Source organism: Anguilla anguilla, chromosome 13 (genome assembly GCF_013347855.1).
Source record: "Anguilla anguilla isolate fAngAng1 chromosome 13, fAngAng1.pri, whole genome shotgun sequence".
Classification (NCBI taxonomy): Eukaryota; Metazoa; Chordata; class Actinopteri; order Anguilliformes; family Anguillidae; genus Anguilla; species Anguilla anguilla.
In genome coordinates, this window is record NC_049213.1 from 5,113,842 (window position 1) to 5,141,519 (window position 27,678).

Sequence of the window (27,678 nt, forward strand, 5' to 3'; positions counted from 1 at the left end):
CAGCTTTTAGACAAGCCAAAAATTTATTTAGAAATTGACGAGTACCTACACAAAATATTAGCAGCTATAAAGCAATTAACTAGAAATTGATTAGAACCCAATCCACCATTAGTATGAAAGTGGAAGTATTAGGTACAGGAAATTTAAAAAAATGAAAAGGATAACTTCTGAAATAAGAATATGTAAGAATATGGAACAAATGTAATCCCAATAACTTTAATCAATTTTGAGGGACCATGGCGCGGTATGGGTGTGGGTCTCGACCCATTTGCTGTGCATTTCCCATTTCCAGGTTGTGATCGGCTTTCTTCTTGAATTTTTTAATGTTACCCTTGCCTTCCCTGTTTTTGGGAGGTGGGCGTTGTGGTGGTGAGCCTGCAGTAGAATTGGTTCCCGGGTTGTTGACGGGGAGGCCATTGCTCCTGGGAGGCATGGATATCCAGTTGGGGGTTGTTTGCGTCTGCGTGGTGAGAGGTCTGGAGCTCATGTTCACGCTGATCAGGTCATTTAACCTATAATAACTGGAGTGGCAGAGAATTCCATTCACATATAGACAATCAGAGCATTTCTGGACTTCCTCTTCCACGTGCGCTGTTGTATTTTGCCTCCTGCAACCTTTTGATTCATGCACGCTCTTCTTCCTTTTGCTTGCGAGCATGAGATTTGCACGCGCAAAGTTTTCTTTTTTGCTGGCGAGCCTTGTAGCTACGTACACAAATTTTGGCATTATTCTGACTCCATGTTAATCCCCTACACACACACACACACACACACACACACGCACGCGCACACACAGACACGGACACAAGTGCTACACCCGCTCCGTATGCAGGTGTGTAAGTTTGCGTGTGACTGCTGCTTGTGGATTATGTGTTCGTGAGAGCACTATTGAGCCCTTTCCTTGTGCGCATGTAAACACAACAGGCAGATCAGATGAACGCAGGTGTGCCAGTTGGCTGCAGAAACAAAGTTGCTACAGTCCAAATAGGCATAACTGTACTGCAAGCGTGTCTGTAAACCTAGGTCTGAAATTAGTTACACAAGGACAGGATTGGTCTGGCATGTCCGCTTAACAAATAAAGAGAGGGCAGACAATGCGTTACCATGGAAATAATGCCATAATTATTTTAGAAATAACGATTGAACAAGTTCTTTTTTTTTTTTAAATAGTGAAGCAGGGCATCTGTTAAACTGTTAATCAAACGTGTATGTCCTTATTGCATGAGAAACCACTCCTGTAAAACAGCCAAATGATTAATGGTGTGTTCTCTGGCATTAACTTATCAAGTATCGCAAGCCTCTGTAAATAATTTATTTGGTTGTTCATTTAATTAGAATGTTTGATTGAATCATCAGCAGTTTGCCCAGTGTTGTCAGTGGGGAGGTCAAGATGATAGCTAAGGTAAATCTGATTACCAAGCCATAATGTATATCAGAATAATTTTTGTTCAGTGTTTAAAATACTAATTTGTAAATTTTTCTTCAAGTGGTGTAACCCAATTATAAAATTTTTGAAAACCTGGCCATGTAACCTATTTTAACCTTGACTTGAATTTTGCTTGACACCACATAACCACATGGATATTTTAAGCTTTCATAAGCTTTACAGTTTTAAAGCAGTGTTATTTTCCAAAATGTATTTACATTTATTTTCCATAATCAAAAATTACAGACAACATAAAAAATTATAATTGGTTTCTTTATTCTCATAGTATACAATAAGTACAGTTGTACTATACAGTAGTTAAGGAGGCAATTCTCTTATTTTCCTCTTCATTTGCTATTTCTGACATTTCACAAACCTAATAACACTTGTAACATTATATTTTACGAACTTACTATAGTTGATGATCTCTTAAATGAGCATTCTGTGACACATTTCTTAACTTTGGACCTCTGTCACACTTTCATCCAAGTCTTTCTTTCATCCAAAATATTACCTTTTAACAAATTATTTGTGGATCCCTGGGCATATATAGTATAATATTGTGGCAGGGCTCGGTTTGTGGGGGAGGTTCAGGGTAATCGGAGGACCACGCCTACTGGTTAAGTAAGCACACAGACCTGGAGTGCATCAATAATTAATCCAGGTATTTAAAGTGTGCTTTCTTCCCAGTAGGTTGCTGTGACCGAGGGATTCACAACCTGACAGGGAGAGGAAGTTGCCAGCAAGGAAAAGCTGTTTTGTAATTTTGGTTATTTTCGTCTTTGTTATTTTAATTTGTCGTGTTTCTTTATTATTTTTTCCCGGATCCTGCGAGGGGAAGCTGTTTTATCTATTTTTGTAGTGGCCGCGTTCTCTCTCTCTCTCGCCCTTATAAACACCGGAATATTCCGGAATTCTCACATCTCCCTGTGTCCAACTCTTCTGTCCACCAAACGGGTGTGTCGTGGCGTGCAACAAATATAGAAGAGGCAGACTTTAGTTTCTGTCATACTGTACACTGGACCATCATCTAACACATCAAGTGTGACCAGACTCATAGGTTTGTAAACCTGGCTGATGCTAAAAGCTTGTTTTCATAAAAATGGGGGAAGGGGAAGGATGTGGTGAGATTATTGTCAGGAAACATAGTTTTCTGCTTTGGTATGCCTACAGAATTACCATTGGTTGAGGTTATTCTAAAGAGCTTAGTATTCACACTACTGTCTGAAGCTGGCAGTCAGTAGCATACTCCTATATTAAGGCCCTTTTCATGTTCAGACCAAACCAAACTTACCCAGAATTGGATTATAATAAACCACGGTTAATGTTAGCAACTTGGCAATGGAGGCATACTATCTAACAGTTAGGATTGCTCCTGAGAGGGTCAAAAATAAGATAACCAGCTAGCTTGCTTATTTCGAGAGCTGATGTAAGCAATTTCACCAGGTCAAGGGTTGATATTATAATAGTTATGGTTTGGGGGTCCCACCTATACAAATGCTCGCTTTTCCCTTGGTTTATCTATTTATTTGTTTGGTTAGTTATCACTCTTCTGCTGTGATGTCAGGAAGCTGGACCCCCCTGTCTAGTACAGGTCGTTTCAGTTAGGGCCTAATAAATTTGTGGAAACCACAGGAGGGAAGATGGTTTTTCAGCACTGGGTTTTTTTCAGTAATTTTCAGATTCAGTGATATACAGTTTAGAGGAAAGACTAAGACATCATGCATCATGTTCATGTACACTTCTGCTGTGATATAGGAAAAATCTGCTTTTTACTCTGCCTTTTTGAGGTTTTCCTGTGTTTTCCCAAGGCTGTGGGTTTTTTAGAGTTTGAAGTGTGTATCCACCATGCCCCAGAAATTAAGTTTCGTTTTTTTATTTTATTTTTTGGAATAAAACCCCAATAATTAATCAAACTCCAAAATACCTGAAAAAGCATTCATGGTCAGGACTGAGCTAATCCTGGGAACAAGGGTTCATCTCTCCCGGAGACAGAGGTTCATGCTCAGAGTCATGCTCATGCCACATTGCTATATTGGGGGGAGGGGAACGGTGTACAGTTTCATACAATTAGGGACTTGCATCTGGGATAAAACTGCTTATTTGAGTACAGATATAATATTATAAAGGCATATTTTGCATTTATGGATAATACATAGACTACTGCAACATTATCCTCTTCTGACCTGATCATACTGATAGTTGTTGTGTAGTAATGGTGTTATGTGGATATGGCTTTGGATGCATTTCATGTTGGTGGTAGCTAGGGCTGTTTGATGGTGTAGGCCTTTTTCTCTTTTTAAATTTAATTCAAGGAAAACTTTCTATGCTCTGTAGGCACAGTTTAATGCAGGGCATTGCTAAGAGGCATTTCTGCTCTGTGGTAGTCTATTGCATAAGATAAGCCTGTTTTTCCTCTCTACCAGTGAGGTCATGTTGCCATTTCATACCGTAGCTATGGCCAACATTGAACTGTCAGTATTTACAAGTCATGGCAAGATGTTGCAGATCAAAAATTGGTACAAGCTCAAGAAATCAATTAATAAGAAAGAGTTATTACGTTAAATATGGTAGCCAACTATGTATTTAAATGTTTTACGTGCAGCTAATTTAATTTGGTAACCAAACTAAGGATAAACTGCTTTTGAGATAAGGAAGCCATGTTAGATCTGATTAAATTCATATTGAGTAAATATCGTATTTATCGAATGTTGGGGTTTTGAGTGCACTGTGAAGATCCGGTTGAGCAAGAAAGAAGTGCTTTTAAATTGGTAAGCTACCCCCCTTGTTTCATTAAAGCCCTGACCCTTCTGGAATGTTAATGCGACACATTATTATTTAGATTATTAGGCCTATCAGCCTACTGTTGGCTGATAGGCCTACTGCTACCGTTCATTTTCATTTACATTTGACTCGCTGCTCAATCTTATGGTGTGCAATAATATTGTGCTGCTGATTATATTTGTGAGTACTGAGTAGACCTCAAGCTATGATTGATGTGTTTTTTTTATGTGTGCGCTGTTTGTTGAGTAGCAGTAACATATGGGCAGTGTACTGGCTCTGCATTCACGTTAAGTACGCTGCTGCTCCTCTGTCATGCCCAGTTGTCTAAGAGCAGGAATAATTCAGACATGTGAGCTGCTGTTGATTCGGCTACACTTTATTTGTGAGTAGGCGGCCTAAACCTGGCCCTTATGCTCTTCCATGTTATCAAATTTGGGGGGAAGGGGGGCGGGGTTAGTGGCCGAAGTTTTGTCATAGCCCCAGGGCCCACGTAGTCTTAATCTGGCCCTGATGCATGTTGGGACACATACACATTGTGCGTCATGTAAATTCCTATCGGCCGATACAGCTTTTCATGACAAACACCAAATTTGTTTAACGGGAGCCAGAAAAACTTGGGTGAGTTCTCAGGTATTTCAAATTCCTAACACCATTTCTTTCTTGTCAGTCTCCACATCTATTGTTTCAATACACAGAATTAAGGAATGGCTGCCCTATTCTCAATGAATGAAATATCTGTGAATCTGTAACGTCTATAGCCATTTCTCCTTTTGCTCATCTGCCAGACTGTTTCTTTCACTTTGTACAAAGGACACAGACTGCTAAAACATTATTTATCATAAAATAAGTTATTGTACTTCATAATCTCATTTAAATAAAAAATAAAGGTAATATTTTCTATATGTACACAAAGTGCAACTCCAGACGACTGTTTATTGAAGAAAAATGTGCCAGCACTTTTTCATTGTCTCCTGAGCACAATGACACAATATACCTCTGAGCTGACAGTGCAGACCAACATAATGTCTGGATCCATCACTGAATTTCAGCCTCCAGGTCCAGGCTGAGAGATGCCCAGTCACACTAGTCCTGAACTTCAAGCAACCGCCACCAACAGCTGGAATCATCCCACTTAACTGCACCTCATTTTCCAGTGTCACCAGATTTAAATCCCAGCATATCAGTTTGACAAACACGCCTCCTCATGGTACATATGGGTGCACTTGAGATAGTGCCTTATGCATCCAGATTGGAGAATGGCATCTGCGAACCTGCACAACCAGTTGCTAGACGGTCATGATCTGTCCAATGCTATAACCATATCATGCCTTGCGCATAAACAGAAGTAGCTGAATTTTAATATGAACTGGTCAGAGAAAGCAGGCCTATACAATCTTACAAAATCCACCTGCACCTCTACAAAATCTTATAAAAGCAAGTTTTAAAATTGTTTGACGATACTATAAATTTACGTGTCAGCTGTGTGATTTTAGAAAATGGTTTTCCCCTCTTTCTCCCCAGTCTGGAATGCCCAATCTCCAGCGCTCATTGGCCAAACTTCACAATCAACTCAGAAGCTCAGGAGAGCACAGATGCACATGTGCTCCCTTTCCAAAACATGCTCTTACCCAGAAAAACTTAACAATGTCACATAAGCACAAGCGTGTTCTTCGGTAATGTTAGCAATAGTGCAGACCTGGCTAACAACTTTCCCGAACCCGCGAGTAAAGATGCGCCATCACTAAAGCGAGTTAACTCTGCTAACCAAGAACCGAAGTATAAATTCTAAATGGATAAAGGCTACATCCATGACAAGCCCAAAATAGGGAAACATAAAACCACAAAAATATAATCTTAAACTATAAAATGCCATAGCCTAAATTAATACAAATAGTGGGAGTTCTATGGGTCTGGAGATGGGACAGGAATGAAGATGCAGTCTGGATCTTCAGTCTGCATCAGAAAATAGTCAATGATTCTGTTGTCCTGACCAATAAGGGAAGTTTTGTTCAGCCACTGTGAGGCCAGAACAGACAGGGCCAGAATAAACTCAACCATACAGAAAGGGAACAGCCAGTTGCTCGAGGTTGTGTAACGGAGCAGTATGACCAGGGTGAAGGGTTTAAAGATTGATTAAAGGTATGGTGAAGCTGTTCCATTCACTGCCCTGTAAGCTAGCACCCAAGATTTAAACTTGACGTGAGCTGTAACAGGTAGTCGCTGAAGTGTGATCCTCTTCACCCGCTCAGTGGTGTGACATGAGCAAGCTTGTTCTAATGTAAGCTGTAGGCAACGCAAGGAAATTCTGAGGATCACCACCATAAAAACGGTACGAGAAAACATGGGCGTAGACAATAGACCCAAGGGGCTGCATATAAGGGGAAAAGAGGAGTGGACCAAGTACTGAGCCTTGAGTGACACCTATAGGAAGGTCCTGGGCCTGAGACAAGCCATTATTCCAGGAAACCCCAAAGGACTATCCAGAGCTTTCAGCTGCCACTTCTTATCATAATGCAATTTACAAGTCGGGCTCAGGGATATCAGTTGGATGAAGACCTGTAAACCTGTAGTATACTTCCAAAACACACGTAGCATTCCCACTCCATACAGAAGGGCCACTTACAGTGTCAAACCAGAGACACGCAATTTTGGGTTACTCTGATCTCACCATCAGCAAGTTCAGCATAAACTGCACAGTATCTCAAGCGCACCCATTGACTCTTCCCTTGTAGTGTTTTTGTGGGTTTGTGGATGGATCCAGCATGAACAAGCTCTCTGGTCTATGTGCACTTTATTTTGGAGTATTTATTGCTAAGTTTCAGACTGGACTGTCGTTTTCATACGTATGACTGGAGCCTCAACAGAATAACTCTAACACTCTAGACTTGCTCGCTGGGCTTTCCTCGTCAGTCCGTTAACATTTAATCAAAGATAAATTTTTTCCTTTTCGGCTTAAGCACAAACATATTCCATTCACAGTTTCTTTGACCATAAATTCAACTCAAAAGATTACAGGACACACTAATTTTTTTGCATTGCAAAAAACAGCCACTAACTGTAAGCCTGGCAGATAAAACAACATCTCTATATTTTACTTATTCAGTCATTCAGTTGTTGTTTTCAGAATAAAAACAAACATTTAAAAAACTGCACCAACACCAGCACCCGGAACCACTAACCACTAAAGACAACAACTACAAAACAATTATGTGACAGTAAAAAGATAAAATTACAGATCTAACAAAGAGAAATGACTAGCCCAGACATAAATACACACATTAAAAACCCTGGGTTTGGGCAACAGTCTCCCCTGCCACACTATATTACAGGAGAGCTGTTAAAAGAGGGAAAAGTTTGTGTGCGCAAGGCATGACTGCCTGCGTGACGTTACTGTTAGTCAATGTGACTGGGGAACTGTGGGTTAGGGTAGATAGGGGAGTTTAGGAGTTAAGAGTGTAAGTGGTGGTTGTACATCTGAGACTGGGGGAGGTAACTGGAGCCAGGGATTCTATGGTACAGAGGGGGAGGGGCATTACTGGAGGTAGGGCTTCTATGGTACAGAGAATGAAGGGTATTACTGGAGGTAGGGCCTCTATGGTACAGAGAATGAAAGGTATTACTGGAGGTAGGGCCTCTATGGTACAGAGAATGAAGGGTATTACTGGAGATAGGGCTTCTATGGTACAGAGAATGAAGGGTATTACTGGAGGTAGGGCCTCTATGGTACAGAGAATGAAGGGTATTACTGGAGGTAGGGCCTCTATGGTACAGAGGGGGAGGGGTTTAACTGCTGCTGTAAAACCAGCAGGCTGTGATGTCCTGCAGAGTTCCTGCAGAGTTCCTGCCGTCCCCAAGTCCCCACCACTGCTGCAGCCTCCAGGCACCTCCCTCACTCACTGTCACTCCTGCGGAGAGAGAGACGTCTCACAAACACACACACACACACACACACACACAAGGACACACACACACACACACACAAGGACACACATACACACACACACACACACACACACACAAGGACACACACACACACACGCACGCACAAGGACACACATGTAAGAAGAAGACACACAAACACATCAAAAAATTATGAGCATACCATAATTATCAGCCAAATTAAAGGAGCAATCTCATCGGTAACATAACCATTCTGTCACTGTATTTGTAATTCAGTTAGGGCCCTATTGCGAAGTCAATGTTAGGCATGTTTTATAAGTAGGTATGGCTTGCACATGTTCAATATTGGAAGGCACTTCCTTGCATGTACTGGAAAATGTTCATTTGCTGGGTTCATGTACATGCCCAGGTGTGGACAAACCTACTGGCCCTAGAATTGAACTTACACTGCATTTCTAGAATCTCCAACTCCTCAAAACACAGATCACTAATTATGAGACTAATTGAGACTAACTAACACAGAGACTAATTATGAAAAACTATGACATGAACCACTACTGTAGTGCCCCTTTTTTAAAGTTTAAAATGACATACTCAAAAAAAATGGTTGCTATTCTTGAACCCTATTGACTACAGGCAGAGTCATGGTCTCTTCTGAAAGGTAACCTTTGGGGGTTTGTTTTGCAAGAGTAAATATTACTGAACACAGTGGACATTTTTTTCTCGCTTAAAACATTATTATTTTTTGAGTGGATAAAGATACGTGTGGCTGTGCCTGGTCAGCTTAATACAATAGAGTGACCGCCAAAATGCGGGACAAATCCTGGTTCAAATCTGATGACAATATCACCCAAAGTGAGTATTTTGCATTATTTTTCAGTCCAGGCGGGTTTCCAGAAAGGTCATTTGGAGACTCCAAAAGGACACTTGGTAACCAAATGATACTATGGGTCTTTAGAGGAGTAAAATACTGTAGTGTACATTGCATACTACATGCTAGTGAAAGACGTGTGGAGAAATAAGCTCACTTTCCCCCTGCATGTCACCCTCCCTCTCCTTTCCCCCTCACTCTCTTTGCTCTCCCCTTGCCACATCTAGCAACAGCAGGTCTGGAAGACTAGAAAATAAGCTATCTATCTAGTTTACTAAAAAAAAGCTTAAAACAGTTCCTGGAAACAGATAAAAACAAAAGAAACACTGCAATTCTGGCCTTCCTTAGAGCCATGCTACGCACACTTCTGCATTATTTGCAGTTCCATCACAGCGGGAACAATATGCTCACAAAACAGTCTTGTTGAATTTCTAATTTGTTTTATGGGCGGCAATGTAGTAGAATGGGTAAGGAACTGGGCTTGTAACCTACAGGTCACAGGTTCGATTCCTGGGAAGGACAATGTTGTTGATCCCTTGAGCAAGGTACTTAACCTGCATTGCTTCAGTATATGTCCAGCTGTATAAATGGATGCAATGTTAATGCTATGGAAAAGTTGTTGTTCTGTCGCTCTGGATAAGAGCGTCTGCTAAATGCCTGTAATGTAATGTAATGTTATATGTTTATTCTTGAGACCCTTGAATTTGTCAAGGTGAATTACAACAGTACACATTCCCAGAGAATATGTTCGCGTAGTGTGTCTGAGAGCTACACTGTTCAGCCTACAAGGTTTGTTGTTCTGTAATAAATTCCGATTTCCTCCAAAAAATCCTGTGCCTTAACAGGACAGGGAAGCTGTGAGAACTTTGTTAATGAAATGAGATCCGTTTGCTCCAGCTCTTTACCTCTCTGTCAGTTCAGCATTTTGTAAAACAGATTTTTATATGCGCATTGTTCACAGATGAGAATAAATCAGCCACAGACTTCACGTGCTACTGCCTACCGAGGGCTCAGAAAATTGAGGACTGTGGGAACTACATTTGCAGACATGCTGCTGTGATAGTGTGCAATTTCAGCACCGTAAAGGAATCTCAATGGACAGCAGAATCTCATAGGTCAGCAGAATCTCATTGGACAGCCAAATCTCATTGGACAGCAGAATCTCATTGGACAGCAGAATCTCATAGGACAGCAGAATCTCATTGGACAACAGAATCTCATTGCAACCACACAGAGCAGGAAAAGAACATTCTGAAGCAACAGCAATAGAAATTAAAAGAGAGAGAGAAAGAGAGAGAGAGAGAGAAGGATGAAAAAAGAGGTGGTGGAGTGGAGGGTGACGCAGATGTAGCAGGGGCCGTGAACAAAAAAAGAACGGAAACCTGCCAAATCTCTACTTTGCAGAAAAAGAGAAAGAAAGGGGAACGTTGTGTAGGATTTCGCGCCCTTGCCTTTTTGGAGAGAATTGGGCGGGTGTCCTTGTGATTTGAGCTGAGTGATTTCCACACGGTAGTTTTAGACATTTCGTCAGAGATATTAATGTCTGATGGGTCACACCTAGAACAGAATACCACAGTTTAACACCTACAGGGACAGCATGCTGGGGAGGCCAGGGGTGGGAAGGATCAGGGTCTGGGCAGAGGAGGAAAATCTAGGATCGGAAAGTAAAAGTCCTCCCCAGTATTTTGCTTATGAGCACAATTATTCAGCCAGGTAGAACTAGTTAGCAAAATGAGCTGTCGGAGATCATGGGTGGAAGAAACACACGGCAGGACTTTTACATTCTGACCCCATGGACTTTCCACCTCCGGGTCCGGGTTCGAGTCACTGAGCTGGTCCTTTTCCAGCAGTGCTGGTGCACCTCAAAGCCCTGTTGCTGTTACACTTGCAGAAAACTAGGCAACCAGGCACCACACATCTTACCTGCGTCTCTCACTAGCTGTGAAAGTCAAGCATTCTGTTAAGCACATGCAGGTACAGTATAAGCTTAAAACGCCACATGCTGGACACACAAAAAATTATGATCAGCTTTGTTCCTTTATGGTTCTAACTGCTAAGAGTGGCAGGGATTGTGGGACTGTGAAACCCTGTAACATAGACCAACCCAAATTATTATTAAAATTAAGTTATTGAGTTATATTTCATAAAGAATAAATCCATGTCCCACCCCCATGATAATTTCATTTTGCAGAACTAAAACATGCACACTTACATACAAGCTGTTAAACAATCTACCAGTGTACATAATTTTACACTTTGTAATGAGGACTCAAGCTCCTATCTAACACTGTTCTCCATGTGATTGACTTGACAACTTCATGCTTGGCACCTTGTGTGACAAAGAAAGGCATTTTACTGAAGTTTCTACGGTTGTTTCAAGCTCATGTACATTTCTGAAAAGGCAGAGGAATATTGAACATGCACTGTTACGTCCCCTGCCTCTGCTTGCCTGGGTAGTGCAGGTGGAGGTAATTACCTAATTACTTAATTGCCTGATTGCCTCCACCTGCCTGTGGCCTAATATATACCCGGTAGTATGAGGCTGAAGGAGATCTTCTTTGGGGCTGTGTGTGGTTTGTAGTTTGTGGTTTTTGTGGGGATCTTTCTGTTTGGTGAACTTTGTGGGTTTTCGTTTGTTGTAGTTTGCGTTTTTGTTTGTAATTTATACTAACAAATGTCTGGGTTTTTGTTTTTTAAAATCAGTTTCTGGATTGTTTTTTGGTGCATTTGGACTTGTTTGTTGCGGCCCTTCGCGGCGGAGACGGTCAGCCTGCATGTCAGCTCTGGTGCAGACCGGTGATAACGAACCCGGCACAGCGGCGTTCATGTGGGGCCCTATTCGGACTGAACACATTTAAACACCTGCTGTCGCTAAGTCAAAGCTATATGTGCTTTCTTAAGCATGTTTCCTCAGTGATTTTCCCCCATTACCAGCAGCCCATCTTACCTGTGCTCGCTGATTTTGGGGGGCTGCAGGAGGTTGCTGCTTTCCATGGGAATTTGGACAGAGGCCTTGTCCTGCCTCCTCTCCTTCGCTTCTGTCCCCAGCATGATCTCAGTCTCCTGTGGGACACAGCAGCAGTGAAAAGCCCCGTCTGCATGGCGGGCCTACTCCCAAACTCAGCATGGGGCACAGCATGGGCACAGCAGCCCCAAACTCAGCATGGGCACAGCAGTCCCAAACTCAGCATGGGGCACAGCATGGGCACAGCAGCCCCAAACTCAGCATGGGGCACAGCAGCCCCAAACTCAGCATGGGGCACAGCACTCCCAAACTCAGCATGGGCACAGCACTCCCAAACTCAGCATGGGCACAGCACTCCCAAACTCAGCATGAGCACATTTGGCGGGGTCCCCAAAACCATAATGAGAAAAATGAATGATTGTGCTGGAAGGGTCTTGTCAGACTGCATATAGTACAAACGTACATATGCAAATTCATATGCCAGCAAACCAGGGCTGGCAACAGTATGATCACTGCTCTAAGGAGTGGGTAATGGATGATGACATGGAGAGCGCACACACACACATGCACACACACACACGCACACGCATGCACACGCACCCACACACATGCACACGCACACAAACACACGCAAACACACGAAAGCACACACGCACACACACACAAGGACACGCACCCACATGCTGTATGGTAACGGTAGAGTGAATTTATTATTAGTTATTTGTGCAATCTACTGATCCCTCAATGTGTCTCCAAGTACTAAATAAAGGTTGCATACTTAAGACATTTAGTGCCATATTAACTAAGCATGCTGCAAATTACCATCAGGGCTGAGAAATTATGCATTGCTGATTTAGCAGGTATTTACTGGTTATGTAAATGAGCACAGCTGCAGAAAGTTCATTTAAATGCACTGCCAGTCTCGCGCATGGGAAGAAAGCAAAGCAATGGAGTGCAAAATAAAACGTAAGTTCTCATCGGTGGAGCTGGAAACACTGATTTATGAAACCACCGAACACATTTTAGAACTGCAGCCCCGCAGTGTTGTTCCAGCTGAGAGAAGCACCCCAGCTAATCCAGTCATTGGGCCAACCGCCATCCGTCCTTCCCCTTTCCGTCCTTGCCCAGACCTTGAAATGCATTTTGAGTGTGATGGTGCTGGTTCTGTGTGCCGGCCCTCATCCTGACAGAGGCCGTCTCATTAGCAGACGCAGTTTCGTTAGCATGCGGAGGCGCTGGCTACACCCCCCGTGGACCTGCCACTCGGGTCCTTCCTCAGCGGCACCTGAGATCGATATCCAATCAGCAGCCACAAATTAAAAGCTCAGCACCTGCGGCTGTACCTTCCGTAAACGGGCAGCAGGACCTCCCTTGAACCCCTGCCAGCTGATTTTGTGATTGCTGGATGCAATCGTAACGACGGCTCGCGACGATATGTCAAACGGATTTTTGCGTTCAAAAAGACAACAGAACGTTTTTTTTTTTTTTGGCTGTGGGATGTTTTGTCAGCGCTGCACAACCCTGCCACAGTGTTGCTGCGGTTACGGCTGTGTCCCTCAGGTGATCCTGCCTAACAGTTTGAGTGTACAGTGTAATAAAAAGTTCAGAATACTCACTCAATCATAAGCTTTCTAACAATGAAGTTTTCTGAACAAATCAACTAATGAATTTTAGTTGGCATAACGACTTAAAAAAAGCTAAAAACTGACAAATGTAGTGAAGCAAGTTGCCTTGAAATTTTGAGTGTTCTGACTTTTTTTTTTTACAGTGTATATATCTCAAGCATCTGGAAGTCCATTCTGCGAAAAGAAGCGATGGGTTAGTATGATGGGTTAGTCTTTTAACCACAGTTCCCTAAAAGAGTAGCCTTCCCAAGGGGATCTAATGTAGAAAAGTAGCTCAATAGTGGTCTTATTCCCACTATGACCACACATGCTGATGTAAGTGGCAGGCTTAGGCCTACAGTTGTCAAGCCAGAGTAGTCATGTGACATACAATATCCCAACCCCCTGGTATTCCTTTCCTCGTCTAGGATACCATGGTTGTGTGAATGAGGCATTACTGCTGCTGGGCGGATTGGCTGGAAGAAGGGCCTGTGGGCGGGACGCTAATGTGCTAGGCCAGTACCTCCTCAGCCTTCTTAGATGCATCGTCCAGCTTTTTCTTCTTGCTCTCCGGCATGAGGTCATCCAGGTAGCTGAGCTCTCTTTTGGAGAAGCACAGATCCAGCAGCTTACGAATGAACACCAGAGCCAGCACCTGGGAACAGAGAGAGAAAGGGATTCATAAAGGGAAATAAAGCATTTTGAATTTGAATTTGAATTTGAATTTGAGAAAGGGAATGCCGCTGTCCGTTTCTGTAAGACCACTGTAACTCCCAAACCAGAGCAACACCGTCTGCCTGTAGGAACACTGTCTCAAATTCAAATTCAAATTCAAAATGCTTTATTGGCATGAAATACACTTGTACTTATTGCCAAAGCGTACACATAGAAACAGGAATAGGAAACATTAAATACAAACAACAATGCAATCAACAGTGTGGCAATGGCCATAACGAGTAGGCTATACAACAACAACAATAACAATAAAAAATAATAATAATTGTGATTATAATAGTAATAATAATAATAATGTAGAAGGAAAAAAAAAAAAAAAAAAAAGGGATAGAAATTAATAAATAATTAAAATAAATATATTTGTGGTGGTCAACCAGTGTCCCTCAGATTATGGCAGGCCGAGATGTACTTTGCTGCTAGTGGAGCCGTTGGCCTTTCTCCTAGCAGGATTTGCATTTTTTCCTCTTTTGTTTGGGAAAGGAAGTCCTTTATAATTAGAGAGAATTTGTTGAAATAATGTGTCCTAATTTCTGAATATTTTTCACAATGTAGGAGAAAGTGCATCTCTGTTTCCACCTCTCCTGTCTTACAGTGACCACATATACGTTGTTCTTTTGGTAACCATGTATTCCGGTGTCTGCCTTTTTCAATTGCAAGTGCGTGGTCACTGAGCTTGTACTTTGTCAGGATCTGCCTCTGCTTTGTATCTCTGACAGAGAAGAGATACTCAGCCAATTTGTAGTCTCTTTTTAGGGTCCGGTAGCAATCTAGTTTGTTTTGTGTTTTGGTTACATTATCCCAATATTCCAGATAAGAGATTTTGGTCTGTTTCATTACTTCGTTTACTTTGATTTGTTGGTAAGCAGTGCTGGTATGAAGCTGGTCTGTGATTTGTGTTAGTTGGGTTAATGGGTTAGTCAGCTTCATTACCAGCTGACTGAGGGGACTCTTTTCATGACTGAGCTCTTGGGCTTTCATTGCCTTAAATTGCAATGTGTCTTGAGGACTTGAATTGAGGTGCATCCAGAATTTTAATGCTCTTTTTTGGATGTGAATCATTAATGGATAATGGCCTAATTCTGCCCTGCATGCATTATTTGGTGTTTTCCTTTGTACTTGTAGGATGTTTCTGCAAAATTCTACATGCAGGGTCTCTATTGGATGCTTGTCCCATTTGGAATAGTTCTGCTGGCTGAGTGGACCCCATACCTCACTTCCATACAGTGCAATGGGCTGAATTACACTATCAAATATTTTTAACCAGATTTTAATTGGTATAACAATTTTTTGAAGTTTTCTTTTTATAGCATAGAGTGCTCTTCGAGCTTTTTCTTTTAAAGCATTCACTGCCATGTTAAAGCTCCCTGATGCTGTAATTGTCAGACCAAGGTACGTATAATTTAGAGTGTGATCTAGGGCGGTGTTGCCTAGAAAAAACTGGAACCTGTTTTCCTGACATCTGGCTTTTTTCTGGAAGATCATTATTTTTGTCTTTTTTAAGTTTACTGTCAGTGCCCAGTTCTGACAGAAATCCTCTACCAGAGCTAGGTTCTGCTGTAACTCTTCTTCAGTGGGAGAGAGCAGAACCAGGTCATCTGCATAGAGTAAGAATTTTACTTCCGTGTCATGTAGGAGGAGGCCCGGGGCTGTAGACTGTTCCAACTGCACCGCTAACTCATTGATGTAAATATTGAACAGTGTTGGACTCAGACTACAGCCCTGCCTTACTCCCTGTTTTGGTGTGAAGAACTCTGTTCTTTGGTCGCCAATTTTCACTCCACATTTATTTTCTGAGTACATTGATTTAATTATATCATAAACTTTACCCCCTACACCACTTTGGAGAATTTTGTAGTATAATCCGTCATGCCAAATCGAGTCAAATGCTTTCTTGAAATCAATGAAGCATGCAAAGATTTTTCCATTTTTTGTTTTGTGGACGTGTTTATTTATTAGGGTGTGTAGGGTGTAAATATGATCGGTGGTACGATAATTTGGGAGAAATCCAATTTGACTTTTACTCAGGACATTGTGTTCGTTAAGGAAGGTTACAATTCTTGAATTGATGATACTACAAAATACCTTCCCCAGATTACTGCTTACACAAATGCCTCTGTAATTATTGGGGTCTAATTTGTCTCCACTTTTATAAATTGGGGATATAAGCCCCCGGTTCCAAATGTCAGGAAAGCATCCTGAACTAAGTACTTGGTTGAACAATTTAAGCAGAGCGTCATGCATTTCTGGGGTGCTATTTTTGAGCATTTCATTTCTAATTCCATCAAGACCACATGATTTTCTTGATTTTAGAGACTGGAGCTTTTTGATCAGTTCTTTGTGGGAAATTGGTTTATCCAATGGATTTTGATTATCCTTGATGGTTGATTCCAATTTGTTTAGTTGTTCATTAATCATTGTATGGTGTGTTTTTTTACTGATTTCACAGTATAGATTTTCAAAATATTGTTTCCAAATGGCTCCATCACTAATGGCTAATTCGTGTTGCTTTTCTGTGCTTAAATTGTTCCACAAATCCCAAAACTGGTTTTGATTAACTGATTCTTCAATATCATTCAGAGTTTTATTTATGTATTTTTGTTTTTTCTGTTTTAGGGTGTTTTTATATTCTTTAAGAGTTTGACAATACCTGAGGCGTAAATCAGAGTTGTATGGTTGGTTATGTTTTTGGTTTGATAATTTTCTTAGGTTTTTTCGAATATTTTTGCATTCAATATCAAACCAATTTTCATTTTTGTTCAGCTTCCTTTTATTATGAACTTTTAGTTTAGCTTTATTTGCTGTTTTCTGAAAAATATAATTGATATTAGTAACAGCCAGATTTAAGCCTTCTCTGTTATTTTGGTAAGGAGTATTGATGAACGTGTTAATAGAGTTAGTTAATTCAGCTGATCTCATTGCTTTTGTGAATTCATCTGTGCTTGTTTCAGCCCATCTGTACGATTTATTAAGTTTATACAGCTTACAGGGCTGTGTGTTTGAGTTTCTGGATTGTCCAAATCTTTTCAGAAATACACTTATTTGATTATGGTCTGAAAGGGGGGTTTGTTGCCTGACAGTGAATGCACTAAAGGAGGAAGGGTCCATGTCAGTGACAGCATAGTCCACAACACTAGTCCCAAGAGCTGAGCAATATGTGAACCTTCCTAAAGAGTCCCCTCTGATCCTGCCATTAAGGATGTACAGGCCTAAGGCTTGACAGAGATGCACTAACTCCCTACCATTCTTATTTATTATATTGTCCGGATTATTTCTTTTTGTAGTGGTTGGTGTAATGTACAAAGGGGTGTTTCCAAATATATGATTGTTTCCTTGGGGATCGATACAGTCGGGTTCTGTTCCTGTTCTGGCGTTAAGGTCGCCACGCAGTAGCACATTTCCCTGGGCCTGGAAATGGCATATTTCTGTATGCAGAGCGTTGAAGAATTCCTCATTATAATAGGGGGATTCATGTGGGGCAGCGTAAGCTGCACACAGGAATATATCTTTTTCCCAATCTGCAATTTCTTTGTTCAATTTTAACCATAAGTGGGATTGTTCTTTTTTGGTTACTGTTATGAATTTAGCCAGTTCCTCTTTGTACCACACCAGTATCCCTCCGGAGTCTCTGCCATGTCGCACTGTTTTTAATTTTATAGAGGGCACTATAATTTCGCCATAACCTGAGGGGCAGTGGGTGACGGTATCTTCTCGGCACCAAGTTTCAACAAAAATTAAAATGTCAGCATTAGAAATGTTTTTGAGGAATTCAGGGTCTGTGCTTTTCAGCCCAAACACAGAAGACCACAGACCCTGTATGTTCCAACAGCTTACACAGAATGAACTCATTTTAATCATTCACAGCATTTCGAGTGAAACAAAATACATAGTTGATAATAAACTACTGTCTTTTAAAAAAAATTTTATTTATTTATTATTTTTTTTAACTTACTATTTGTATAGTACACAGTATAACTGGTTTATACTGTATACTCACATATTAGATTATATATTCACATCACATATATTCATATTAGTTTAGCAACCTATCGCACAGCACACTGAGCAGGTGTTTGATCTCACCTAGCTCAGAAGGAGGGGCAGGTGGGACAGGGGCCATTGTGAGGGCTGCAGCGTAGCTGGGCTGGTGTTGGTGTTGGTGGGGGTGAGCCCTGGGGGGCGGGGGCCTTATGGGGGACTGCGGGGTGCTGGGTGGGCGCAGGGTTTTGGAGTGATGACCGCTGCTGTCAGGCCGATGTGGGGCCCGAGGATGGTGACCGATGGCGTGGGGGGGCTGATGCCTGAGATGGGGCCTGTTGATGGTGGAGGCGGGGCTGGATGGATTGCGTCCCAGTGCCACGTCTTTTAGCGTTTTAGCAAAGACTTTGATACCTTCCTTGTCTAGATGCAATCCATCGTAGAGGTACCAGGGGCCGATGGTGGGGTGGCGAGCCAGGTGCACATTGGGCAGTGCAGCGCAGCCTCTGGCGATCTCCGCATTAATGTCCCTGATGACATGGGGGGGGACATCATTCCGTGGCAGCAGTGTGGAGATGACCACGCGAGATTCAGGGAACTCTCGGGAGGCTTTCTCTGCCATCCTCCTCACTGCGTGGGCGGTGTTTTGGCGCAGGCGGGGCAGGTCGTTGGTGCCGGTGTGCAGTATGACATAGTGAGGGCTTCCCAGCGTGTCCCGCTTGAGCAGCTCCAGGGCGCGGGCTGTGTTACTGCAGCGGGTCGCCTTTACCTGCTTACCAGGAAAAAGCCTATTGGGGTCAATAAACTTCCCATTTGAGTCCATGAGAAGGACCACTTGTGGATCAGGTGTTCTGCTGGTGGGGGGCTGTGTTGCAGAAGGGGGCTGTGCCTTGGGGGTGGGCTGTGCGTCAGAGAGGGGGGGAGTGTCTGAGGGGGTGTTGGTCTGTGTGCTGGGGGGGGTTTCCGGCGCTGGTGAATGTTGTGAGTCAGGGGGGGCATCAGTATGAGCCTGCAGGTCAGCTGGGGGGTGGGCTGTGGTTTGGGGGGGAGTGGAGTGTTTGTCAGTATCTGTGTTTGAATGGGCAGTACAGGGTGTGCATGTGTGTGTCTGTAGCTGCTCTCTCAGATCCTGTAGCTCCATGATGAAGGATCTTTCCCTGCGCTGCGTCTCCTCTTTCACAGAGGCCAGCTGGGCTCTCAGGGCCTGGTTGTCCTGCCTCAGTTCTGTGGTCTCTGCTCTCAGGGCAGCGATGGCTGTGCTGATCTCTCTGCTCTGCTGGTTCTGCTCTTCCTGCTGCTGCAGAGGGAGATATGCCTCGGAGAGCCTGGCCATAGTGAGCTCTCTGAACTCTGCAAACTCCAGCTCAAGCAAGGCCAGGGTCTCCCTCATGTGCTGGGTGTCAGATCGGGGAGAAGCGGGGGCAGCACAGGGCAGGTTAGGTACAGTGGTGGGTGTGGTTTCCTCTGAATCTGAATCCTCTCGCTCTGTGGGGAGCGTGAGGGGACACTTTTCCTTCTCTGCCATCTCTTTCAGGGCAGGGAAGTGTTTCTCAAAAGCATCCAGGTTGGCCTCAGTAGCACTTTGTATGGGAACAGTCCCATTTGTGTAAATGTTCACATTTAGCACTATACTGTCCAAATGTTCATCTTCACAAACTGTTATTTTGCTCCCCTTTCCTATCCCTCCCTTCTGAATATGAGGGTAGTGTTTACATACAACACTGTGCCAGGCCTTGGTGTTATTTGTGAAAAAGATTAAATTGTTTTTAACCTTATTGTTTGCCTTTTCAGCAAAGTCCACATATAGGGTTTCGGGGTTGTTTCTCATAACAGTTAGTTTATGTTTCTTCTTAGCCTTTGCACTTCTCAGCTTAGGAGGGTACGGAATCTCCACAGCAGCGTGCTTGGTTACCATGGTGACAGCTCAGAAAATTGATACTTTTCAACAGCTTTAACTGCCACTCCTTCTAGCCTTGGGTTGAGCTATTGAGCTAAGCTAATGCTATCAGATCAGATTTTTTCTTTTTACTGTATTAAATATTATATTACTACTTTAATTAAAGAAAATATGTATATAGTTATCCAAATGTTCTAATTTATGACTAATGTATACAGTTTCTCCCAAGGCTTACCTTTGCTTTTTATTTCCTTTAACTTTGGCTTAGCTTTGCTCCTAGCTTTCTCCTAGCTTTGTACCTTCCCTTGTTATGTCCGTATTTAAGTTATTTTCTATTCTTCTTTTGTTTTAAAAAAAAATTATATTCTTCTATGTTCTTCTTCTTTTCTTTAATTCTGCTTTTTTATCGATTATATGTATTTTGTTTCACATCTAAACACTGTATTTGTTTGATATTTTTAAGAGCTCATTCTTTAAGCAGCCACTCTCTAAGCAGCCTCTCTCTCTCTCTACTAACACTGTCTCTCTAACTCCCTCTCCACAGCAACACCGTCTGCCTGTAGGAACACTGTCTCTCTAACTCCCTCTCCACAGCAACACCGTCTGCCTGTAGGAACACTGTCTCTCTAACTCCCTCTGCCCAGCAACACCGTCTGACTGTAGGAACACTGTCTCTCTAACTCCCTCTGCACAGCAACACCGTCTGCCTGTGGGAACACTGTCTCTCTAACTCCCTCTCCACAGCAACACCGTCTGCCTGTAGGAACACTGTCTCTCTAACTCCCTCTCCACAGCAACACCGTCTGCCTGTAGGAACACTGTCTCTCTAACTCCCTCTCCACAGCAACACCGTCTGCCTGTAGGAACACTGTCTCTCTAACTCCCTCTGCCCACAACACCGTCTGCCTGTAGGAACACTGTCTCTCTAACTCCCTCTCCACAGCAACACTGTCTGCCTGTAGGAACACTGTCTCTCTAACTCCCTCTGCACAGCAACACCGTCTGCCTGTAGGAACACTGTCTCTCTAACTCCCTCTCCACAGCAACACCGTCTGCCTGTAGGAACACTGTCTCTCTAACTCCCTCACCACAGCAACACCGTCTGCCTGTAGGAACACTGTCTCTCTAACTCCCTCTGCCCACAACACCGTCTGCCTGTAGGAACACTGTCTCTCTAACTCCCTCTGCCCACAACACCGTCTGCCTGTAGGAACACTGTCTCTCTAACTCCCTCTCCACAGCAACACCATCTGCCTGTAGGAACACTGTCTCTCTAACTCCCTCTGCACAGCAACACCGTCTGCCTGTAGGAACACTGTCTCTCTAACTCCCTCTGCCCACAACACCGTCTGCCTGTAGGAACACTGTCTCTCTAACTCCCTCTCCACAGCAACACCATCTGCCTGTAGGAACACTGTCTCTCTAACTCCCTCTCCACAGCAACACCGTCTGCCTGTAGGAACACTGTCTCTCTAACTCCCTCTGCACAGCAACACCGTCTGCCTGTAGGAACACTGTCTCTCTAACTCCCTCTGCCCACAACACCGTCTGCCTGTAGGAACACTGTCTCTCTAACTCCCTCTCCACAGCAACACCGTCTGCCTGTAGGAACACTGTCTCTCTAACTCCCTCTCCACAGCAACACCGTCTGCCTGTAGGAACACTGTCTCTCTAACTCCCTCTGCCCAGCAACACCTACATTAATATACATTATTTTGCATGTACTTTCCATTTTACGTGCTAGTTTAGCACTTCAGGCTACAATGTGCCCGAACACGCCGTCTATTTGCTCAGATAGATTCCCTTTACCTATCTGTTACCATTCAGCTTGTCTTGAACTGCTGATAAGACTTGGGGTCAATTTCAAATGTTAATAGAATCAAAATAATGATCTAATGTGCCCTGACACCATTAAAGAAAAACATGCTGATAAGAGTTTTCCAATTCCAATTCAATTCAGCCTTTTGGAGCAATTAACTAAAATGCAATTCATTCATTGAAAAATCATCAAGAAAATTATGGGCATTTTTCAATTCATGAATTTAATTGCATTAAACTTCCTGAACTGACGTGGAATTTACTCCAAACCCCAATGCATTTATTTTGCCCACTACAAAGACGGGAGTTGCACTGATGGCAGTTTGAAGTTGAAATGTCTGCTTTAAATTGTTATTTCTATTTTCACGCATTCCCTTTTTTCTTTTTTTACTAAAGACCCCCAGTGTCTGCTCTTGAGCAGAGTGCAGACAGCGCAGTTCTAATGGCGGCGGCGGCGGCGGCGGCGGCGGTCCGTACCATCATGGGGAAGACGATGGCGGCGGGGGAGGTCTTTATCACCCACAGCAGCACCAGGCAGGTGAGCTGCGTCAGGGTGAACAGGTGCACCTTCCGCAGGGGCACGTGCCGCAGGTAGATGAAGTCCGGCTGGTGCTTGGCCGGCATGCCGAACAGCTTCAGCCGGTCGAAGAACTGGGGAGGGAGGGCAGAGATAGACACAGCTGTGCTATCTTTGGCTAATTTCTCTTCAGTCCTTCGGGTCAACCTATCCAGAGCATACCCTGAAAACTGTCAATCACTGTTTCAGCCTGCGAAATTCTGCACTGCACAATTCTGAAAAACGTGTCCTGAGGGTGGGTGGAGTAGGTGTGTCCATCTCATTTGCATAAAGTGTTCTCTATGCAAATGAACATGTACAGCAGAGCCACGCCAGGCTCATGAAGCTCGGGTCAATCCAGGCGTTGCAGATCCAATATGTATCAATATTCAGCAATTACATTGCCTATCTCTTGCCTCAAATTTTTTCAGAAACCTACTTTAACGGACTGTTTAGATAGAATATGGGAAAGTTCATGAAGAGGAAAATTTTCAGAATATGTCATGTTTAAGTTTGTACCCTGCAGAGGTGGCATTAACTTCCTCTCACTTAGAGATTCCACAAATCATGTAATTTGACCAGGGGTGCCCAAACTTTGGTGTACCACTGTATATACAGGAGTCCCCCCGAGCAGCTTGGGGCTCGATCCCCTATCATGCGACCCTCTGACCACTACGCCCTTTTCTATCTGTTACCCTCTCTACTTCCCCCCTGTCTGAGGAAAGAAAGAAATACAAAAAGAAGGTGGACTATCCACTCAACTTTCAAAAATAAAAAGTAAATCTATATGCAATGACGGACAGCCGGAAAATAACTGCAAACAACGGGCAAAAATGACCCACAACCAGTGTGCAAAGCTGGCAGAAACTTACCCATGAAGACATAAAGCTGTTATTGCAGAAAAAGGTGCTTCTACCAGTTATTAATGTGAGGGAACTGAGTACTTATGCAGCAAGTATTTATTTTCAGTTTTAAATACATATTTTTTTTGCTGGTATGTAACTAATGTCACGTTTAAAAATGTAATGTTCGGTTATGTGTTAAATACTACGAAATTGACTAAAAAATCATATGTCATTCATAATCCAGCAGAATGTCCACTTTTGCCAGGCAGGTAATATACGGTGTCCTTGCCCCATAGTTCCTGTGCGTTACCTGGATACCCTTCAGAGATGAGGCGCCCATGTAGAGGAACACTCCATAGAGAACAGGCATAGGAATGAACTGTAAAACACACAAGACCTTCTGTTAGTGGCCTGAGCAGTAATTCAGTGGGACAGCTCATAGCCGTTGCTGCCCTGCACACGTGTGTGTACAGGCATACGGGCACTTGGGGACCGTGTAGCTATGAACTGCACACACATACATAGTGACATTACCAGAGAGTTCTTTTAACTCAAAGCAGTCAACTTTGTAGGAACTCTTAAGTGAACCCGCATTCTATTCTACATTCAAACGTATTTGCTGTTGTGTTTGTAAGTGCTGTTGCATTTCTGAATACAATTGTTTTCTATGATTTGGCGTGGGGACGGAAGACTGTGACTGACCCTGGTCATAAAGACAGAGCAGCCAATGAGGGGACGGGAGACTGTGACTGACCCTGGTCATAAAGACAGAGCAGCCAATGAGGGGACGGGAGACTGTGACTGACCCTGGTCATAAAGACAGAGCAGCCAATGAGGGGACGGGAGATTGTGACTGACCCTGGTCATAAAGACAGGGCAACCCCTGAGGGGGAGGGGACGGGAGACTGTGACTGACCCTGGTCATAAAGACAGAGCAGCCAATGAGGGGACGGGATACTGTGACTGACCCTGGTCATAAAGACAGAGCAGCCAATGAGGGGACGGGATACTGTGACTGACCATGGTCATAAAGACAGAGCAGCCAATGAGGGGACGGGAGACTGTGACTGACCCTGGTCATAAAGACAGAGCAGCCAATGAGGGGACGGGAGACTGTGACTGACCCTGGTCATAAAGACAGAGCAGCCAATGAGGGGGAGGGTACAGGAGACTGTGCCTGACCCTGGTCATAAAGACAGAGCAGCCAATGAGGGGACGGGAGACTGTGACTGACCCTGGTCATAAAGACAGAGCAGCCAATGAGGGGGAGGGTACAGGAGACTGTGCCTGACCCTGGTCATAAAGACAGAGCAGCCAATGAGGGGACGGGAGACTGTGACTGACCTGCAGAGCCCCGGTCATGAAGACGGAGCAGCCCATGAGCAGGAAGATGAGCAGGCCGGTGAGCCGCTGCTCGCGGATGCCCAGGAAGCGGGGCTGCTCCCCGGGGGCGGAGCACTCCGACTCCAGCTTCAGGCTGTTGACGTGGGAGATGGAGAGCACGGTGGCCGCCACGAACCAGGGCAGCCCCATCACCGAGCAGATGGCCAGCATCACCCCCACCATCAGCAGGTCCAGGTGATACCCACAGCCTTTCTGCACGGGGGGAGTAGAGGGGGAGAGGGGGGTGAATGAGCCCACAGTTAAACCAATGTGCCGATGACAAAGGCATACAGAATAGCTGACATCATCATTACTGTATGTGTGTCTATGTTTGTGTATGTAAGCTCATTTGTGCCCTTGCTTTTATGTGTATGTGCTGCATCATCAACGGTAATTAAATTAACAGTAAGCCAAGGGTGACAGCGACACAGTTTTTGTTGTTTTGGCTTTGTACTCCAGCACATTTGCATTTGAAATGAAACGGTGAATATGAGGTTAAAATAAAACAGAATTTGATTTCAGCAGTGGAAGGACGGCCTGCTCTGAAGCAGGGAGCTCTTCACCAGAAGCTTGTGCTCCTTGCGATTGATGATGACGGCGGTGATCTGCTGGTCCATGAAGATCAGGATGGTGCACAGCAGCGCCGGGATGGAAGCGGCCAGGACGGTCCACCAGGGGTTCGGGCCAATTGGGTTAATGATCCAGCCGCGGTCGTCTCTGGTTGGCTGCGGGCACAGAGCCGGGGAGGGCAGGCATGATGGGGTCAGTCAGGGGCTCATGGGTAACCATTCAAAGAGTCCAGCTTAATGCTTAGGACCTCAGGAACCCCATGCATTCTAATTCCCTTCAATTTCATTCTACCAAATCAATCCCATTCGGAACTGCGCATTCCTTAGACTAAGAAAACAGGCGCCGATAAAATTAATAATTAATTTATAGATGCAACAATTTAATTTCATGATGCAATACATCTTTCATATTATTTGTTTTGCGCATTGTATTTTACTGAGTCACTTACATTGTGTATTCCTTTTAATTCAGTCAACATGCCAAAGACTATTTTACGGACAGATCGCCAATCCATCACAGGGCATTATGAAGTCAGATAAATATAGCTAATAGAAATGTTTCCTTGGATACACTGTACCCCATTCTCGGAGGCATTTCCTTGGATACATTGTACCCAATTCTTCAAGGCATTTCCTTGGATACATTGCACCACATTCTCTAAGGCATTTCCTTGGATACATTGTACCCAATTCTCCAAGGCGTTTCCTTAGACAAATTGTACCCCATTCTCTAAGGCATTTCCTTGGATATGCAGCGCCCCATTCTCTAAGGCATTTCCCTGGATACATTGTGCCCCATTCTCTAAGGCGTTTCCTTGGACAAATTGTACCCCATTCTCTAAGGCATTTCCTTGGATATGCAGCACCCCATTCTCTAAGGCATTTCCTTGGATACATTGTACCCCATTCTCTAAGGCGTTTCCTTGGATACATTGTACCCCATTCTCTAAGGCATTTTCTTGGATACATTGTACCCATTCTCCAAGGTGTTTCCTTGGATACATTGCACCCCATTCTCTAAGGCGTTTCCTTGGATACACTGTGCCCCATTCTCCAAGGCTCCTACCTTGAACTTGCTGGGCACCTGCAGCTTCTGGGAGGGGATCCCGATGACGTAGTCAATCAGAACCATGAAGACGATGGTGAGGAAAACGGCGAAGTCACTGATCATGGACCGCACCTGAACGAACAGTGACAGAGCAGCGACAACATCAATCCATATCAATACATTTTCTGAAACTTTATTAGCAATAGAAATACTATTTTGGAGTCAGATAACTGAAATAATATAAAATGAATCCCGTTCCAGTAGCACCGGGCAAGACTACATGCGTTCCTTTGCCGCTCAGATACTTCCGCTGTTTGGTTTGCGGAGGGGTTTCCTACAGTTGGAGACGTTGACGTGATAAGTTTTGGTTTCTTGCTGATGCTGACCTTGACACACCATTTGGGGTATCTGAGGGGTTTCTTACAACCATGACCGCTCTGTGACAAACCCCCAGCCTTAATTATGTATATTATTAGGCATATAATGCACCGTGGGGTGGTGTTAAGCCATGTTTATATTGTATATAGGCTATTACAGTAGGCAATAAAAATGAATGGCGCTAAGTGTCCAACAGGGAGAATTATTGATTGTGGGACTGAAGCATTTGCGATGATGAAATCGACAGGAAAATAACACAAAATAACCCAAGTTTGGGGCTTTATCGCGGGGTGTTTTAAGTTGTATCTGAATTCTGTGTTTACGTGAGGTCATTGTATTTTTATCTGTAGAAAACCCCGAAAAGTGCCAAACTCTGTGCTGTATAGGTTTGGGGCATGCCCTGCCAAGGCCTAGCTTAGCGGACAGTAGAACTGACGAAATCCAGACAGAAATACAGAGTTACATCATTCCAACTAGATGAATCTGCCCAGCGTGACTCTGTTGATGCTGAAATAACATCGCTCTGGAGCTAACTGGCAACGATATCCATTGCAGTTTGACAGAGAAGAGAACCAGCGCACTACCAAACACTGCAGCTTTGGTCCCTGGGCTACAAGCAGGTGGAGAAGGGAATCACTCTTATGTTAGCAAACCATTTATCCTGAGCTAAATTGCTTTGATAGCCGAGCTGCGCCATAATCAAAACATATGCTCCACGTTTATGTGCTGCCACCTGTCGCATGTTCCTTTAGTGGTAGGACATTTTGTGTCATGATGAACAGAATTTATAATTTGTAAGTGGGTGTAAAAGAATGCAGTTGCTAACATACGTCGAAGGGAATATAGCAGGCATATAAAATGATCAGATACAAATAAAGAAATGTTCGATCTGTCATCATATAGTACTATATGGAGCTAAATGAA

General features: G+C 43.6%; 1 protein-coding gene across 2 annotated transcripts in view; it reads right to left on the minus strand.

Annotated features, from left to right (window-relative positions):
• Positions 1-1,682: 1,682 nt before the first annotated feature.
• The window catches only part of slc4a8 (solute carrier family 4 member 8), a 76,210-nt gene continuing 50,214 nt past the window's right edge, over positions 1,683-27,678 (minus strand). Inside the window, exons 17-25 of one of the 2 annotated variants that reach the window (XM_035388289.1) lie at positions 26,395-26,508; positions 25,323-25,484; positions 24,721-24,972; positions 23,687-23,755; positions 22,453-22,626; positions 14,074-14,205; positions 11,929-12,044; positions 10,433-10,538; positions 1,683-8,115 (exon numbers count right to left, since the gene is read on the minus strand). In XM_035388289.1, coding sequence (XP_035244180.1) covers positions 8,110-8,115; positions 10,433-10,538; positions 11,929-12,044; positions 14,074-14,205; positions 22,453-22,626; positions 23,687-23,755; positions 24,721-24,972; positions 25,323-25,484; positions 26,395-26,508 — 1,131 coding nt within the window. In that variant the 3' untranslated portion in view covers positions 1,683-8,109. The remainder of the gene's footprint in view (positions 8,116-10,432; positions 10,539-11,928; positions 12,045-14,073; positions 14,206-22,452; positions 22,627-23,686; positions 23,756-24,720; positions 24,973-25,322; positions 25,485-26,394; positions 26,509-27,678) is intronic. The other variant, XM_035388290.1, reaches the window with a different exon arrangement.